This window comes from Pelophylax lessonae (genome assembly GCF_965119305.1).
Source record: "Pelophylax lessonae genome assembly, chromosome: 3".
NCBI classification, from domain to species: domain Eukaryota; kingdom Metazoa; phylum Chordata; class Amphibia; order Anura; family Ranidae; genus Pelophylax; species Pelophylax lessonae.
In genome coordinates, this window is record NC_138770.1 from 182996801 (window position 1) to 183013215 (window position 16415).

General features: G+C 42.0%; 1 protein-coding gene across 1 annotated transcript in view; it reads left to right on the forward strand.

Moving 5' to 3' along the window:
• SPHKAP (SPHK1 interactor, AKAP domain containing) overlaps positions 1 to 16415 on the forward strand; it is a 257420-nt gene that overhangs the window by 231238 nt on the left and 9767 nt on the right. Inside the window, exons 7-9 of the mRNA XM_082249593.1 lie at positions 8105 to 8290; positions 8813 to 8902; positions 15166 to 15215. Of these exons, the coding sequence (XP_082105719.1) occupies positions 8105 to 8290; positions 8813 to 8902; positions 15166 to 15215 (326 nt within the window). The remainder of the gene's footprint in view (positions 1 to 8104; positions 8291 to 8812; positions 8903 to 15165; positions 15216 to 16415) is intronic.

The window sequence follows — 16415 nt, forward strand, 5'->3', positions numbered from 1 at the left end:
CTCCCTCTCCAGCGGGAGATCGGGAGTGACCGGCGGACATCGGAGCCGCCGGTCACTCGCGCGGGGATGTTAGTGAATGAGCGGGGGCAGGAGCGTGCCTCCTGCGGCGCGCGCTCGCCCCCTAGAGGCTCGTGGGAGAGCAACGTAGCCCTACGTCGTTTTGCCTGTAGGGGGCTGACTTCCGCAGTAAAAAGTCGTGCGGCGGTCGGCAAGTGGTTAAAGCCTCCTGGGCTATGGAATGCCATTCATACAGCGCAATAGTTTCCTGAAAATCTACCTCCCATTTTGCCATATAGCCCTGTTTGACAAGAGAATTAGTTAAAATAGTATACATTTCAGAAATATGTCCTCGTATCTTATCAAACTTCTGACACAGATATTTCATGGGGGACATGGTTACTATATCATAATTCTGCAATAAGGTATGTAAGAAATGTGTTATCTGGGTATAACGAAAGAATTCTGAAGCTGGCATTTGATATTTCTCTATTAAAACCTGTCTTGACAATATTTTCCTATGATCACATAAATCCGCTATGCACAGAAAACCTTTATCGGTCCACCAATCGAACGTTCTGGGGGTGAGGCCCGGGGTGAATTCCCTATTGCTAAGAATAGGGAACAGAGAAGTATGCTGAGATTTAAATTTGTGAGACTTATATAGTCTATCCTAAATTTACAAGGAGAAGGAAAGTTGCTCTACATAGAATTGAAGGCCGTTCCTTAGGTGGCTAACTGGGCCAACTTTGCCACATAAAAATACTTTAGCAAAAAAAAGAAATAAGGGGATAGCGAATTGACATTTTCAGTATCACATGCGACATTTGGGAAAAGTGTGGCATGTGACCCGAAAACCACATGCAATATACTTTCGTGAATTGAGCCCCAGCCTTTAAAAATGTGTGAAAACTGCAATGATAGGAGTAACCCAGAGCAACCAGTGATACTTTAACTTTTATCAGTGTGAAAAAATTAGGACAACAAAAGCAGATTTCATTTTGGTTGCTATTGTTTATTTCCCTTTGAGCTTTGTTCTATAAGCCCAGCTGTGTTCCCACTGTAGCTTCCAGAACATTGTGTTGTGGTATGTAGGGCATTTGTTCAGCATAAATCTCTAACAACTGTCAGTTTCTGTCAGATCACTTGTCTCTGTGTGTCTTCTCTCTAAAATAAACCTTTCTTTAGCTATTATTCTTAATAGTTCCAGACAACCAGGTAAACCATGTTTTTCTGGATTCATGCAGAGCTTTTTCCAAAGGATAGATGATTGGGTTCTCCAAGAATCAACTGATTTGCTGCCTGTCCCTGCTGGGCTTTGTATTACTGATACTAAGCAGTAACATGTCTTCACGCTGCAGAGCTTTTCTGGTTTTATTCTATATTTATTTAGGATTCTCCTCTAAATTAAAGCACGCAAACTGCATGTATACAAATACAGTATCTCACAAAAGTGAGTACACCCCTCACATTTTTGTAGATATTTTATTATATCTTCTCATGTGACAACACTGAAGAAATGACACTTTGCTACAATGTAAAGTAGTGAGTGTACAGCTTGTATAACAGTGTAAATTTGCTGTCCCCTTAAAATAACTCAACTCACAGCCATTATTGTCTAAACTGCTGGCAACAAAAGTGACTACACCCCTAATTTAAAAAGTGTCAATATTTGGTGTGGCCACCATTATTTTCCAGCACTGCCTTAACCCTCTTGGGCATAGAGTCCACCAAAGCTTCACAGGTTGCCACTGAAGTCCTATTCCACTCCTCCATGACGACATCACGGAGCTGGTGGATGTTAGAAACCTTGCTCTCCTCCACCTTCCGTTTGAGAATGACCAACAGATGCTCAGTGGGGTTTAGGCCAGTCCATCACCTTTAATCTCAGCTTCTTTAGCAAGGCAGTGGTCATCATGGAGGTGTGTTTAGGGTTGTTATCATGTTGGAATACTGCCCTGCCGCCCATTCTCTGAAGGGAGGGGATCATGCTCTGCTTCAGTATGTCACAGACAGTACATGTTGGTATTCATGGTCCCTCAATGAAATGTAGCTCCCAAGTGCCAGCAGCACTCATGCAGCCCCAGACCATGACACTCCCACCACCATGCTTAACTGTAGGCAAAACACACTTGTCTTTGTACTCCTCACCTGGTTGCCGCCATACACGCTTGACACCATCTGAACCAAATACGTTTATCTTGGTCTCATTAGATCACAGGACATGGTTCCAGTAATCCATGTCCCTAGTCTGCTTGTCTTCAGCAAACTGTTTGTGGGCTTTCTTGTTCATCATCTTTAGAAGAGGCTTCCTTCTGGGGCGACAGCCGTTGCAGACCAATTTGATGCAGTGTGCGGCGTATGGTCTAAACACTGACAGGCTGACCCCTCACCCCTTCAACCTCTGCAGCAATGTTGGCAGCACTCATACGTTATTCCTCAAACAAAACCTCTGGATATGACGCTGAGCATGTGCACTCAACGTCTTTGATCGACCATGGCGAGGCCCATTCTGAGTGGAACCTGTTCTGTTTAACCGCTGTATGGTCTTGGCCACCATGCTGCAGCTCAGTTTCAAGTTTGCACTCTTCTTATAGCCTAGGCCATCTTTATGTAGACCAACAATTCATTTTTTCATATCCTCAGAGAGCTCTTTGCCATAAGGTGCCATGTTGAACTTCCAGTGATCAGTATTAGAGAGTGAGAGCGATAACACCAAATTTAACACACCTGCTCCCCATTCACACCTGAGACCTTTTAACACTAACGAGTCACATGACACCGGGGAGGGCAAATGGCTAATTGGGCCCAATTTGGACATTTCCACTTAGGGGTGTACAGTGTACTCCCTTTTGCTGCCAGCGGTTTAGACATTAATGGCTGTGTGTTGAGTTATTTTGAGGGACCAAAGATAACTTATAAGTTCCAAATGCTACCAATCCCAATACCTCAGACATATTTTAAGATCCTAAAATCTCTAGTAACAAGGTTTATATGGGGAAAAAAGCTAGAATACAATATGCGGTATTAAATAAAGATAAAATACAAGGGGGTCTAGCAGTACCAGACTTTAAAAAATATTACTATGCGACAGTACTTTCACAGGTTTTGGAATGGGTTAAGATGAAATGTGACAAAAGTTGGGTGAAATTAGAAGGCACTCTTAGTAATGCACAGTTAGGAAAAATGATTTGGCTACCGGCACAATATAGAAGAATATATACAAAGGCACACATATTAACACTCCAGGCACTCAAAATATGGGATTTAATTCACAAAAAAAGAAAATTGGAAATACAATACAATTCACCGTTGATCCCACTAAGGGAAACAAATTTTTTTCCACCAGGGGAGGGAAAGTTATATGGGAAATGGATAGGGGATAATGATGCACGGTTAAAGGATACAATGGAAAAAGGAAAAGTGTGTACAAAAAAAAAGAATCGGAAGTTTGATGAATGGTGATACGGCCAGTTGACACATTTCGCTGCATTGTTTCCACAACCATTAAGATCAGAGAAAGAATTGCTTCCTTTTGAACATATTTGTGTGTCAGAGGGCACAAAGAATAGTATTTCTAACATATATAACATTTTGGTGGCAATGATGGAACCGGCAGTACCGCCATACATAGAAAAGTGGGAAAAGGAATTGGGAACACGGTGTGAAGATTACCAATTAGAGAAAAGCATGATGATGATACATGGCTCAGCAGTAGATATTAATACACCTGAAATTAATTAAAAATGTATATCTAGGTGGTATAATACACCAGATAAAGTACATAATTACTAGGCCGGGAAGTCGCCACATTGTTGGCGGGTGGTGTAAGGTTTTGGGAACAATGTCACATATAAGGTGGGAATGCCCGAAAATAAAAAAAGTATTGGAAGGGAGTGTTAGCACAAATTAGGAGGTGATGGACTGGTCAAGCATGTCTCCAGACCTAAACCCTATTGAGCATCTGTGGAGCATCCTCAAATGGAAGGTGGAGGAGGGCAAGGTCTCTAACATCCACCAGCTCCATTATGTCATCATGGGGGAGTGGAAGAGGACTCCAGTGGCAACCTGTGAAGTTCTGGTGAACTTCATGCTCAAGAGTGTTAAGACAGTGGTGGAAAATAATGGTGGCCACACAAAATATTGACACTTTACATTTTAACTGTGCTCACTTTTGTTGCCAGCGGTTTAGACATTAATGGCTGTGTGTTGAGTTATTTTGAGGGGACAGCAAATTTACACTGCTATACAAGCTGTACATTCACTACTTTACATTGTAGCAAAGGGTCATTTCTTCAGTGTTGTCACATGAAAAGATATATTAAAATATTTACAAAATGTGAGGGGTGTACTCACTTTTGTATACTATACTTTTGTATATTTTGAATACCTTTCATCCGGGTCTAAAATTAGGTCTAAGAGCTTCAAGGGAAGAGATTTGTGAATCAATACACTCACACCCTTCACAAAATTTGAGTATGTGGAATGGTAATGGTGACCAATCCATGGTTTCTTCAGGGCAATTGTCTTACTACCTACTAAGTAGGTTTCTTGGAGCACGCATATATGAGGGGCATGAGCTTTGAGAAATTGAAACACCAGGGATCTTTTAACAGGGGAGTTTAATCCCCTGGTGTTCCAAGATAGAATGTTAGAATGTTAAGAATAAGCATCAATAGGGACATTCAAGTAGTACACAGGAGCGGAGATCACATATGAAGGGAGGCAGTGTGTATAGACCCGGATGGAGAACACAGTAAAGCAGGACCCCGCCTCAAGATGGATCGTACAGGTATAAGGGCAAAATGCTGCACATAAAACAAAAATAAAAGATAAACAATCAAACATAAACCAACAAAAACTATTTTTGAGGTGAGAGCTGCTTGGTAAGCCAAGATAGCTTGCATTAGGGTGTCAAAGCTAGAAGCCATCTCCGGAGCAGTGGCAGGGCCCTCCATTTGAGTAGCCATGCCTCTGGTTGTTAGGCTGGAAGCCTGTGGCGTGGTAGCGTTACTCACAGACTCGTTATGGCATGCCGGTCTGACACTTCTACCTCTAGTCATCACCCGGGGCGTCTGCAGGGGGTCAGGATAGTAAGAAACCCAGATAAACATCTGTCTTACACCAAGATATAATACAGGATCAGGGCCTAGAATCGGGAGCTCTCTCAAAACACGTCCACTCCCGGCGCCATCTTGGACACGCCCCCCAAAATCTTTTTAAAGTGAGTCTTTTGCCACAGGATCACTTCCAAAAGAAGGTAACCACGGTAAAGGAAGAGTCACCATACTTGCCTATATCTTGAAATGGCACCGCTTTAGTGCCCCCTGGCTGTTGCAGGTATTCTACAATTCCGGGTTTTTTAAAATACCATTGCACACAGTGGTTTCTCCCACCACTTCATTCATTACTACAGCACTACAGAACGAGCAAGGGGGGAGGAATCTTTGCATGCAGTTGGGGGGGCAAGTATTCGCCTGTGATTGGATACCTTCAGCAGCCAGGAATTTATGATGCAGCAGGGTTTTAAGACATGGGCTACTGAAAAGTTGAGTATAATGCCTCTTTTTTCACACTGTTTTGCAAGTGACCCTGTTGTGATAGGGTCACTTTAACCTACTTAAAGAAAAGGATGCCTTTAGTGTAGGATTAAAGTATTCATTTATTCTGTCATCCCTTTTGTGTGTTTGATTTTCAGCATGGTTATCACTAATGAGTGCCATAGCTTTATATGCCATTATGGCACTAATCAACCAGTGCCTAGGGCAGCAAGTTTAGAGGGCAATTTTTCACAGTTTATACATTGTGGTAACTTTTTTTTATGTTGTTTCTTTGGTCTGTTTATATTTCTGGACATTTTGTAGTTAAACTCACCAATAGGATTAAACACAAACACTTCCTACCAGTGGTGGGACAAGGTCCTGTGGCATCCAGGGAAAAGATGCCAACATTCCCCCCTGAGGTAGCTGAGATGGATGAAGTTTGTACATCTATGTACAGTATATATAGTTTATATATTTTGGCTGGACCAGTGCCGAAATGAGAGCTCTAAGATTACGTTTTGGTCCATGGGAACTAAATTGGATGGGAGAGGGGTTGCAATATGAATAAATTATCACAATTTAGGGCCTTCTCACACTATGTGTGGTAACTAGCATTTTTCGGAAAGATTGCCATCGGGTGGGTTGTGATATGTTGCAGAAAAATACAGATATGCTTTATGTAGCGCACCCCCTAAGGAGCTAAAAGTAGAATGGGATCCCCCACCCTGCACAGCCAGGCCCACCAAATGTTCACAGTCACTCCAAAGTCAGGGAACATGCCAGTACTTTTTTGTTTTATTGAGAGATTAGAATATAGGGTTAGGGATTGGAAAATTATTGGATGCCCAACTGACTTCAGAACAACTTCACGGACAACTTTTCTATATACAATCTATATACACTCCTCTGCTTCCTCTAGCTCCCACTTGCTTGCAGAACTCCCAGCTATGTCACTCTAAAAGAATTTGCAGCAATGGCCCATTACAGGCAGGGACCTGCAGCCCCTATACTTGTAGAACGTTGGAGTGACACAGCTAACACATTTCCAGCACTTCCTCCTGCGGTCACTGAGCCCAGCACCACCTGTTCATGCACTGCCAACCCACCTTGCTGCAGCTGCCCCTTTCACTAGCCCTCCTTGCTAACTTCTCCACAGTCCTTAAGACTGACACTCTCTTCACAGTATTCCAGACTGACACTCACCAGCCCATCCGGCTGATTTCTCAGGAGTTCTCCCGGACTTGCTGACCTGCTCCTGCTGTCCTCTCACTTGCTCCAATGCCTCCAGCATAGGATTCCTCTATGCGTTGTAGAGGGTCCCTCCAGCATACCGAGCCCTAGGACCAAAGTCAACCCCCCCAGACTAGGGGGCTCCCTCAAGGGCAATGACAGCCTCTTCAGCACTCCATCTTCCACCCGACTGCCCTTGCTGCCAGGACTCATGGCTATTTATGAAGTGGCCTGCCCCTTTCTAGCCCCTTTCTGCTGAGAGTTGGCTGGGGCCCTCATAAATATTCCAAACGGCCCCTCCTAGCCTCCACCCACTGCATCTGGAAGCTTCTCCAAGGTTCCAGAAAACATGGGGAGGTACAAGAGATGCTCCTTGCTGATCCATCCAGCCTTCCTGAGTCACTCAACCCTGACTCACATTCAATCCAGGCCTGGATCTCAGCCAAACCAATTTGCCTACATTAACTAAACCTATTTACACCTACCACACTAGCTATGCATTTTTCTGCAACACAACTGAGTTTATTGGCTACAACTGTAGCCTTTGGTCATTAATTCATTTAGAACAGGACTGAATTGTAACATTTACAATTAAACACTGCAGATAAAACTGGAATATTGGCTCTCACAGTGTAATTAAGAGGGTTCTGCTGTCTGTTTGACGGCTGTCCTCTGCACTCTGTTTGTCAGGAGCTTCTGAAAAGTTGTAGGAACACCCATAAGATAGACAGTGTGGACTGCTGATTACGCTGGGAGAACTGGTCTCGCAGAATGCATGAGACATGGAGCAGAGGCAGGAGAAGTTCCCATCACAGCTGCCCAAAGCAATTACTTTCTCTGCTTCTGGATAGCCCCAGCTCTGCTTCCTAAAGATGAACTATAGTGAGGTTTTCGATCATCAAGAAACATAAAACAACCTCACCTCTCCTTGTTGTTCATCTGTATTGATCTTTCTCTCACAGGTCAACAATAAATTACTGAAAGTGAATTTTATATCTTTGACACATCTGATGTGGGCATGAGCAAAAATTACAAATGAAAAATAGTAAACTTGGTTTGAATGTTGTAGATAATAATACATGTGTACCTGGTCTGAAATTAAAATTTGCACTGCTGTCTTATTTAGTTAAAAGCATATACAGTATATTACAAGGTGACATGTCGTATGCAATTCCATTCTAAGCAATGGTTAAAACGCAAATTCCATTCTAAACTATGGTTAAAACTGAAATTTCATTATAAGCAATGGTTAATAATTGGAATTCCATTCTAAGCAATGGCATACATGGCTGGTTTTGATATGTTTTTTTTTTTTTTGTTGTTTTTTTTCACAGCAGTATATCCCAGTCAAGAAGCTTACAGAGATGTGAGGCCTTTTCAGAGGTGAAAGCAAAGCCCGAGCTCCCCACTCCTCTGAGTAGCAGTGAGGACAGTACAGGCAGCTGGTCACACCTTGTTAATGAAGAGGAAAATCTAGAGGACACCAGCAGTTTTCTGCAGCTCAGTGAACGATCCACAAGGTATTAACACTGTGTGTTGTGTCAATCGGCACAGAGAACAGGTCAGGAAAGATTGCTAAGCGAGCTTATGTTTTTGGGCCCATATCTACCATTGCAAAATGCGGTTTCAGCAAGAAACCAAATTGTACAGAAACAACAAAGAAAAGCCTTTACCAGAGAATTTAATGGCAAAGTTTTCATCAATATGCATTTATGTGGGCTGCAGGTTTAGTAAAATTTAGCCTGCAGCTTTTTTCATACGTTTTCTAAATTTACAAACTCATTATTTTAAATGGTCCACCTTGTTTAAACACATTTTTATAACACTGCTTCAGTGGATATGGGCCCATCTTCTACAAAGTAGGCTGGCAATTTTAAGACTCTTAACACAATTGAAACTTCCTTTTGATAAAATAAAAAGAGGCAATAAGATAGTTTTTGGGGGAACAGGCTAAAAGTAGGGTTTCATATGGGGCATGTACTTGCTAATGGCTATTACTGATACCCATATACAATAACCCAGACTCCTCTCTATTCCAACAGCAATGGTAACTGCAGTACAACAAGTAGTGTAGGTGCTGTGGACCTGGATGCCTTTCTGGATGTTATTTCACCTGAAATTACTCCTGAAATGTGAGTACATCTTAAATGCCTTTAGCCCATAACAGTAACGTCTTACTATGTCAAATTCTGGCACCCTTATGAAGGCAAAGTGAGCACTGAATGCCCAACACCAAAACATTCAACTGCACACTTTTCATATATCAGCAGAAAGCTGCATTATTGCTGTCATGACTCCCTATCATTGTAAGAAATGTAAACCCAACCTCCAACTTTCCAAATCTACACAGTCAGACCCATATGGACAAAACCACCTCTTTTGGTTTGATAATCCCTTTATTTAATGGGACCAGGATTTCAAACATATCATTATTATTTGCACCTGTGATTAAAAAAAAAAAAAAAAAAAGGATAGAGTTATATGAGTTTACCTCTAACAAGAGGGACATAATAGTGTGTTTTTTATTTTATGATATTAAATGTATATATACAGTGTATATATATATATATATATATATATATATATATATATACACACACAGTACACCCCTCACGTTTTTATAAATATTTTATTATATCTTTTCATGTGGTAACACTGATTGAAATTACTCTTATCACACCGGTCCTATGTGAAAACACCGACGGCCTCTCCTCAAGGAGCTTGCGCTGTCTCTGGCAGCTGTGGAGGGTTGGCCCCTCCTTTTAAATCAATGACGAGTGGCCGAATGAGTTCAGACTCCGCCCCAACCACGCCATGTATAGCTACATGGCGTGGGCGGATACGACCCCGGAAACTAATGGCCGCTAGACAGGCCGCCAAAAGTATCGGGGGTGACGGGACGGGAGATGGAGGACGGCTGTGACGTCACTTCCGGGCAGACCGGCAAACCATCAGAAGCGCGCGGCGCATGTTGGTGTGTCAGCGCTGCAAGTCGTCGGATTGGTCTTCCCTATAGAGGTTGCAAGTCTAAAATATTTACAAAAATGTGAGGGGTGTACTCACTTTTGTGAGATACTGTATGTATATATCGTAGAGAGTCAGCCTTGGACAGGCTGAAGAGAGGGTTAACTGTTGCTGGACTGTGAACTTCTAGGTGAGCCAAGCCTTATGAGAGACTGTAGCGCTGGCTAGAGCTGTGTAATTGGTTGCCTATAAGCCTGTTTGCTCCAAAGACTGTGACAAAATATACCACAGTCTTTGGAGCAAACAGGGTTATATGCAACTTATTACACAGCTCTAGCCAGAGCTCTCATAAGGCTTGGCTCACCCAACAGGTCACAGTCCAGCAATGGAACTTCCCTCTCAGCATGCTGATGTCTTTTCCACTCCAAGCAAAGAGCTCCACTGATACTTTCAGACCAGCTGCCCTCTATAATTAACCCTCTCTTCAGCCTGTCCCAGGCTGACTCTCTACAATATTTATATATATATATATATATATATATATATATATATATACTGTATATGCACTGACCTAGGATATTGACCTGGTCAGTTTAGTAGCAGAAGGGGTTGTTAATCCATTTCAGCTGCTTTGGTATTAATGGAATTACCAACAGGTGCACTAGATGGGCAACAATGAGACCACCTCCAAAACAGGAATGGTTTTACAGGTGGAGGCCACTAACATTTTTTTTCTACTCATCTTTTCTGATGTTTTTCACAAGTTTTGCATTTGGCTAGAGTCAGTGTCACTATTGGTAGCATGAGGCGATACCTGGACCCTATAGAGGTTGCACAGGCAGTCCAACTCCTCCAGGATGGCACACGAATATTTGCCATTGCCAGAAATTTGCTGTGTCTCCCAGCACAAGTCTAAAGAGCAGAGGAGATTCCAGGAGACAGGCAGTTACTCAAGGAGAGCTGGATAGAGCCATAGAAGGTCCTTAACCCATCAGCAGGACTGGTATCTGCTCCTTTGTGCAAAGAGAAACAGGATGAGCACTGCCAGAGCCCTACAAAATGACCTCCAGCAGGCCACTGGTGTAAATGTCTCTGACCAAACAATCAAAAACAGCTTCATGAGGGTGGCCCGAGGGTCCGACATCCTCTAGTGGGCCCTGTGCTCACTGCTCAGCCCCATTGAACTTGATTGTCATTTGACATTGAACACCAAAATTGGCAGGCCTGCTACAGGCGCCCTTTGCTTTTCACAGATGAGAGCAGGTTCACCCTGAGCACATGTGACAGAAGTGAAAGGGTCTGTTGAAGCTGTGAAGAACATTATGCTGCCTGTAACATAGTTCAGCATGACCGGTTTGGTAGTTGGTCAGTGATGGTCTGGGGAGGCATATTCAAGGAGGGATTCACAGACCGCTACAGGCTAGACAATGGCACCCTGACTGCCATTAGGTATCGGGATGAAATCCTTTGACCCATTGTCAGACCCTACACTGGTGCAGTGGGTCCTGGGTTCCTCCTGGTGCACGACAATGCCCGGCCTTATGTGGCGAGAGTATGCAGCCAGTTCCTGGAGGATGAAGGAATTGATACCATCGAATGGCCCCCACGCTCGCCTGACCTAAATCCAATAGAACACCTCTGGGACATTATGTTTTGGTCCATCCGACGCCACCAGGTTGCACCTCAGTCTGTTCAGAAGCTCAGTGATGCCCTGGTCCAGATCTGGGAGGAAATACCCTAGGACACCATCCGTTGTCTCATTAGGAGCATGCCCCGACATTTTCAGGCATGCATACAGAGTACCATTTTGAGTTGCTGCAATGAAATTTCAGAAAAATAGATCCGCCTGCTGCATTATTTTTTCCCTTTGATTTTCGTGGCATCTTTAAAATTAAGCCCTCTGTAGGCTGATAATTTTCCTTTCCATATATATATATATATATATATATATATATATATATACAGTATCTCACAAAATTGAGTACACCCCTCACATTTTTGTAAATATTTTATTATATCTTCTCATGTGACAACACTGAAGAAATGACACTTTGCTACAATGTAAAGTAGTGAGTGTACAGCTTGTATAAAAGTGTAAATTTGCTGTCCCCTCAAAATAACTCAACACACAGCCATTAATGTCTAAACCGCTGGCAACAAAAGTGAGTACACCCGAAAGTGAAAATGTCCAAATTGGGCCCAATTAGTCATTTTGGCTCCCCGGTGTCATGTGACTCGTTAGTGTTACAAGGTCTCAGGTGTGAATGGGGAGTAGGTGTGTTAAATTTGGTGCTATCGCTCTCACTCTTCCCTACTGGTCACTGGAAGTTCAACATGACACCTCATAGCAAAGGACTCTCTGAGGATCTGAAAAAAATAATTGTTGCTCTACATAAAGATGGCCTAGGCTATAAAAAGATTGCCAACACCCTAAAACTGAGCTGCAGCATGGTGGCCAAGATTATACAGCGATTTAACAGGACAGGATCCACTCAGAACAGGCCTCACCATGGTCGACCAAAGAAGTTGAGTGCATGTGCTCAGCTGTCATATCCAGAGGTTGTCTTTGGGAAATAGACGTATGAGTGCTGCCAGCATTGCTGCAGAGGTTGAATGGGTGGAGGGGTCAGCCTGTCAGTGCATAGACCATATGCCGCACACTGCATCAAATTGGTCTGCATGGCTGTCATTCTAAAGATGATGCACAAGAAAGCCCGCAAACAGTTTGCTGGCTGAAGACAAGCAGACTAGGGACATGGATTACTGGAATCATGTCCTGTGGTCTGATGACACCAAGATAAACTTATTTGGTTCAGATGGTGTCAAGCGTGTGTGGCGGCAACCAGGTGAGGAGTATAAAGACAGGTCAAGCATGGTGGTGGGAGGGTTATGGTCTTGGGCTGCATAAGTCCTGCCGACACTGGGGAGCTACAGTTCATAGAGGGAACCATGAATGCCAACATGAACAGTGACATACTGAAGCAGAGCATGATCCCCTCCCTTCGGAGACTGGGCCACAGAGCAGTATTCCAACATGATAACGACCCCAAGACGACCACTGCCTTGCTAAAGAAGCTGAGGGTAAAGGTTATGGACTGGCCAAGTATGTCTCCAGACTTAAACCCTATTGAGCATCTGTGGGGCATTCTCAAATGGAAGATGGAGGAGAGCAAGGTCTCTAACATCCAAGAGGACTCCAGTGGCAATCTGTGAAGCGCTTTTAAATTCCATGCCCAAGAGGGTTAAGGTAGTGTTGGAAAATAATGGCCACACAAAATATTGACACTTTGGGCCCAATTTGGACATTTCCACTTAGGGGTGTACTCACTTTTGTTGCCAGCGGTTTAGACATTAATGGCTTTGTGTTGAGTACACTCACTACTTTACATTGTAGCAAAGTGTAATTTCTTCAGTGTTGTCACATGAAAAGATAGAATAAAATATTTATTAAAGTGTGAGGGGTGTACTCAGGTTTGTGAGATACTGTGTGTGTATATATATATATATATATATATATATATATATATATATATATATATATTATTCATATATATGATTTTTATTTTTGATGGTTTAGCTAAACTTTTTTTTTTTGGCTTTAGCTAGGTTGCCTGCATAGTCATTAGGTAGAATAAATATTATCTCCAATATGATTATAACATTTTAAAGCTCTTTGACAAAGCCATAGGTTCTATGTACTGTGTACATCTTTCTATATGTATTTTTGTGTAAATGTAGAAGGATGGACTTTATGCTATACTTAGAGTATCTGTTGTATACAAGCAGAGCAATAGTTATTTGAGGGTAGAACATGAATATCTGATGACATTTGCTTCAGTATATTTATTTTTTGTTAAAAAGACAGATTTGTTCTTGGCATCCACTGAAAAGTCTCAGTTTCTGATATCAGTTCTACTTAAAACCTACTGGCAGAGTAGAATCACTGGCACTTTCTGAGAACTGCGCTCCAGCAATGTAGACTACAATGTGCAGGAATAGATGCATGACGGTGCTATCATGGTAACAGTTGTCTGCAATGGTGATTGGGGTCACTAATGCACAGCGATAACCTTTTCTGCTCTTTTGGAAAAGTTGACATCCTGTTATCTTACTTAAAAAAACGGGTTGCAAGAAGTTCCTGAACTCAAAAATGGCATTACGTAACCCACATTCTTCACTTGGCTTGTGAGCATAGTGGAAAACTGAGCACCATCCAGTTTTATGTGGCTTGAGATAGCTTTATCTTCTTTGTGGTATATATTCTCTTGCTTCAGCTTGTTAAAGAGGTTCATGCAGTGGAGTGACAGGGGTCTGAGGGAGGACTGACATTGCTATGTAGTATTTGTGATAGAACAGTTAATAGTAGGAAACATTTTCCTAAAATTCAGCTAAAAGGCCTAGTGTGTTGGAGTTGATATGAACTCATAGGAGTTGATTTGCTAGAGGCAAATAGACTGTCCCCATTGCAAGGGAAGTTCATTTTTTTAAGAAAATTTTCCACAGAGCTTAATGAATGAAGTGAAGCTCTGCTGATTACCATCAACCAATCATGTGCAAGCAAAAATGTGTTTTTTTTTTTTTATTTTACATGTGATTGGTTATTCTTTGCAAAGGGAAATTTTACCACATTCACTAAGCCCTTGCAAAGTACAACTTTTCTTGCATGAACAGCCTACTTTCCTTTTGTAAATCTACCCCATAGTGAGTTGGATAGTAGTCCTAAAGAGACTTCATTTTTACATTGATTTACTAAAAGATTTGAGAATGTTCACACCATAAATGTTCAGCCTCATTGGGTTTTCTTGGCAAGATGCAGACTGAAGAAGAATGCCAGTGATTTCTAGTAGACTTTGGTATCAAAAGATCAATTATGCTTACTTTATTTTTCAGAGTGTACTACTGAGCACTGCAGCCCACCACAACATTGCACCTTTTGCAACATATACACACTTAATCAAAAGAACATTGGTTGGTATTCTAAAATCTCTACAAGCTCTTCCACGACTGAGGTCTGTTGTTCGGCATCCCAATGACTAACCAATTGTCCCAAGTGACGAATCGGTCCAAGAGATTGCACACATCCTAAAGTGTATGGGCAACCATGCAGCCAGTACAGTAAAATTACAGTTTTGGTTGCCAAAATATGTTGAATGTTGTTTCCACTGAGTTTTTAATCTGGGTTAATGAGGAGTCCGAGTACTTTGAACATAAGCATTCTAAATAATAAAAATGGATATTAGTTAGTAGTTAGTTAGGGGTACACAAAGCCCTTTAAATCTTGCCTTCAGATTATTTTCTACCCTAGATATCTATACATTTGTACAAAATTGCCTCTTGAAGTTTGCATCTGAGTTCAACATAACCCATAGCTAATGTGTTAAATTAAACCATGCTGAAATCTTTCTGATTTCTTTTTGTTTTTCTTCCCAAGAAAACCAGTAGAGAAGACTGTGACCAAAGATTTGCATGAAAATCCAGATGGTAAGACATTTTACATAGATTTTTAGGGCTTTGTGCTAGGTATATGTGCTGCTTATGACACATCCCAAATGGTAGAATGATTGACTGAGATAGAGAATCCAAGGTGATTTCTTGCTGTTCCTGAATGCTGCAGAATCGTCAATGCTAAAGAGAGAACAGCAAGAGAATCGGAAAAGATATATGGTCTCTTAACTATTGTGTCTCTGGCATGTTGTTGCCAGTAACAGGAACAGTCACCTGACATTCATCGTATAGTACAATGAGTCCTGCGCTGTCTAAACTAGGGTGATAAGGGATAAAATGGAGACCCCAGATGCTGCTAGTACCAGAACTGGTGACCATACAGTGTGAGATATATAAACGGTGGGGGGTACTGCGCTTCTGGGTAAGTGAATAATATTGAATAATAAATAAATAAATAAACTAAAACTGGTGTATGTGACTAACACAGTGTATACACATGGGAACTAAACCATATACATAAAATTCATAATCATAGTGAACAAGGGTAAACAGATAATAACCTAAAAATCACTTAATGTGTTCATCATTTTTTAGTGATAAATAAAGTGCTCAGGTGCATATATAAGTGTCCTCTGTGCTTCACAGAAAAATAAATCGCGGTCTGGGTGTAAATAAAGTCCAAAGACTAGAAAAATTGTGCAAGTGAATAAATGTAAGTCCACAGGTGCTACTCCTTCACCAACCACCGTGCTATAAAAAATGGGGTGCTTCTCCTTCCCCTCAGGGTGTCCAAGCCTCTCACCTTAAAGACTAAGGGTAAAAGCCTTAATAGTCATCCAGGGGGCTCCTCTCCAGTTTTATGCCGTACTCCACTAGTGTCAGATATCTGGGCTACTGCAGATGATAAGACTCCCTCTCCCTCTCCAGATTCTCCACAGTTCCAATGGCTCTCAAAACAGAATGCTCAAAATAGTGCAGTATGTCTGGATAATGGGTTACTTCCGGTCCGAACGTGACGCACATCGCGGAAGTGAGGACTGCGATCCCACTCCGACGCTATCCCTTGTATTTGCGCTGTATATACTCAACAAATGTGAGTATTTTTAAAGCTATTTTTAATAAAGAACCCATTATCCAGACATACTGCACTATTTTGAGCATTCTGTTTTGAGAGCCATTGGAACTGTGGAGAATCTGGAGAGGGAGAGGGAGTCTTATCATCTGCAGTAGCCCAGA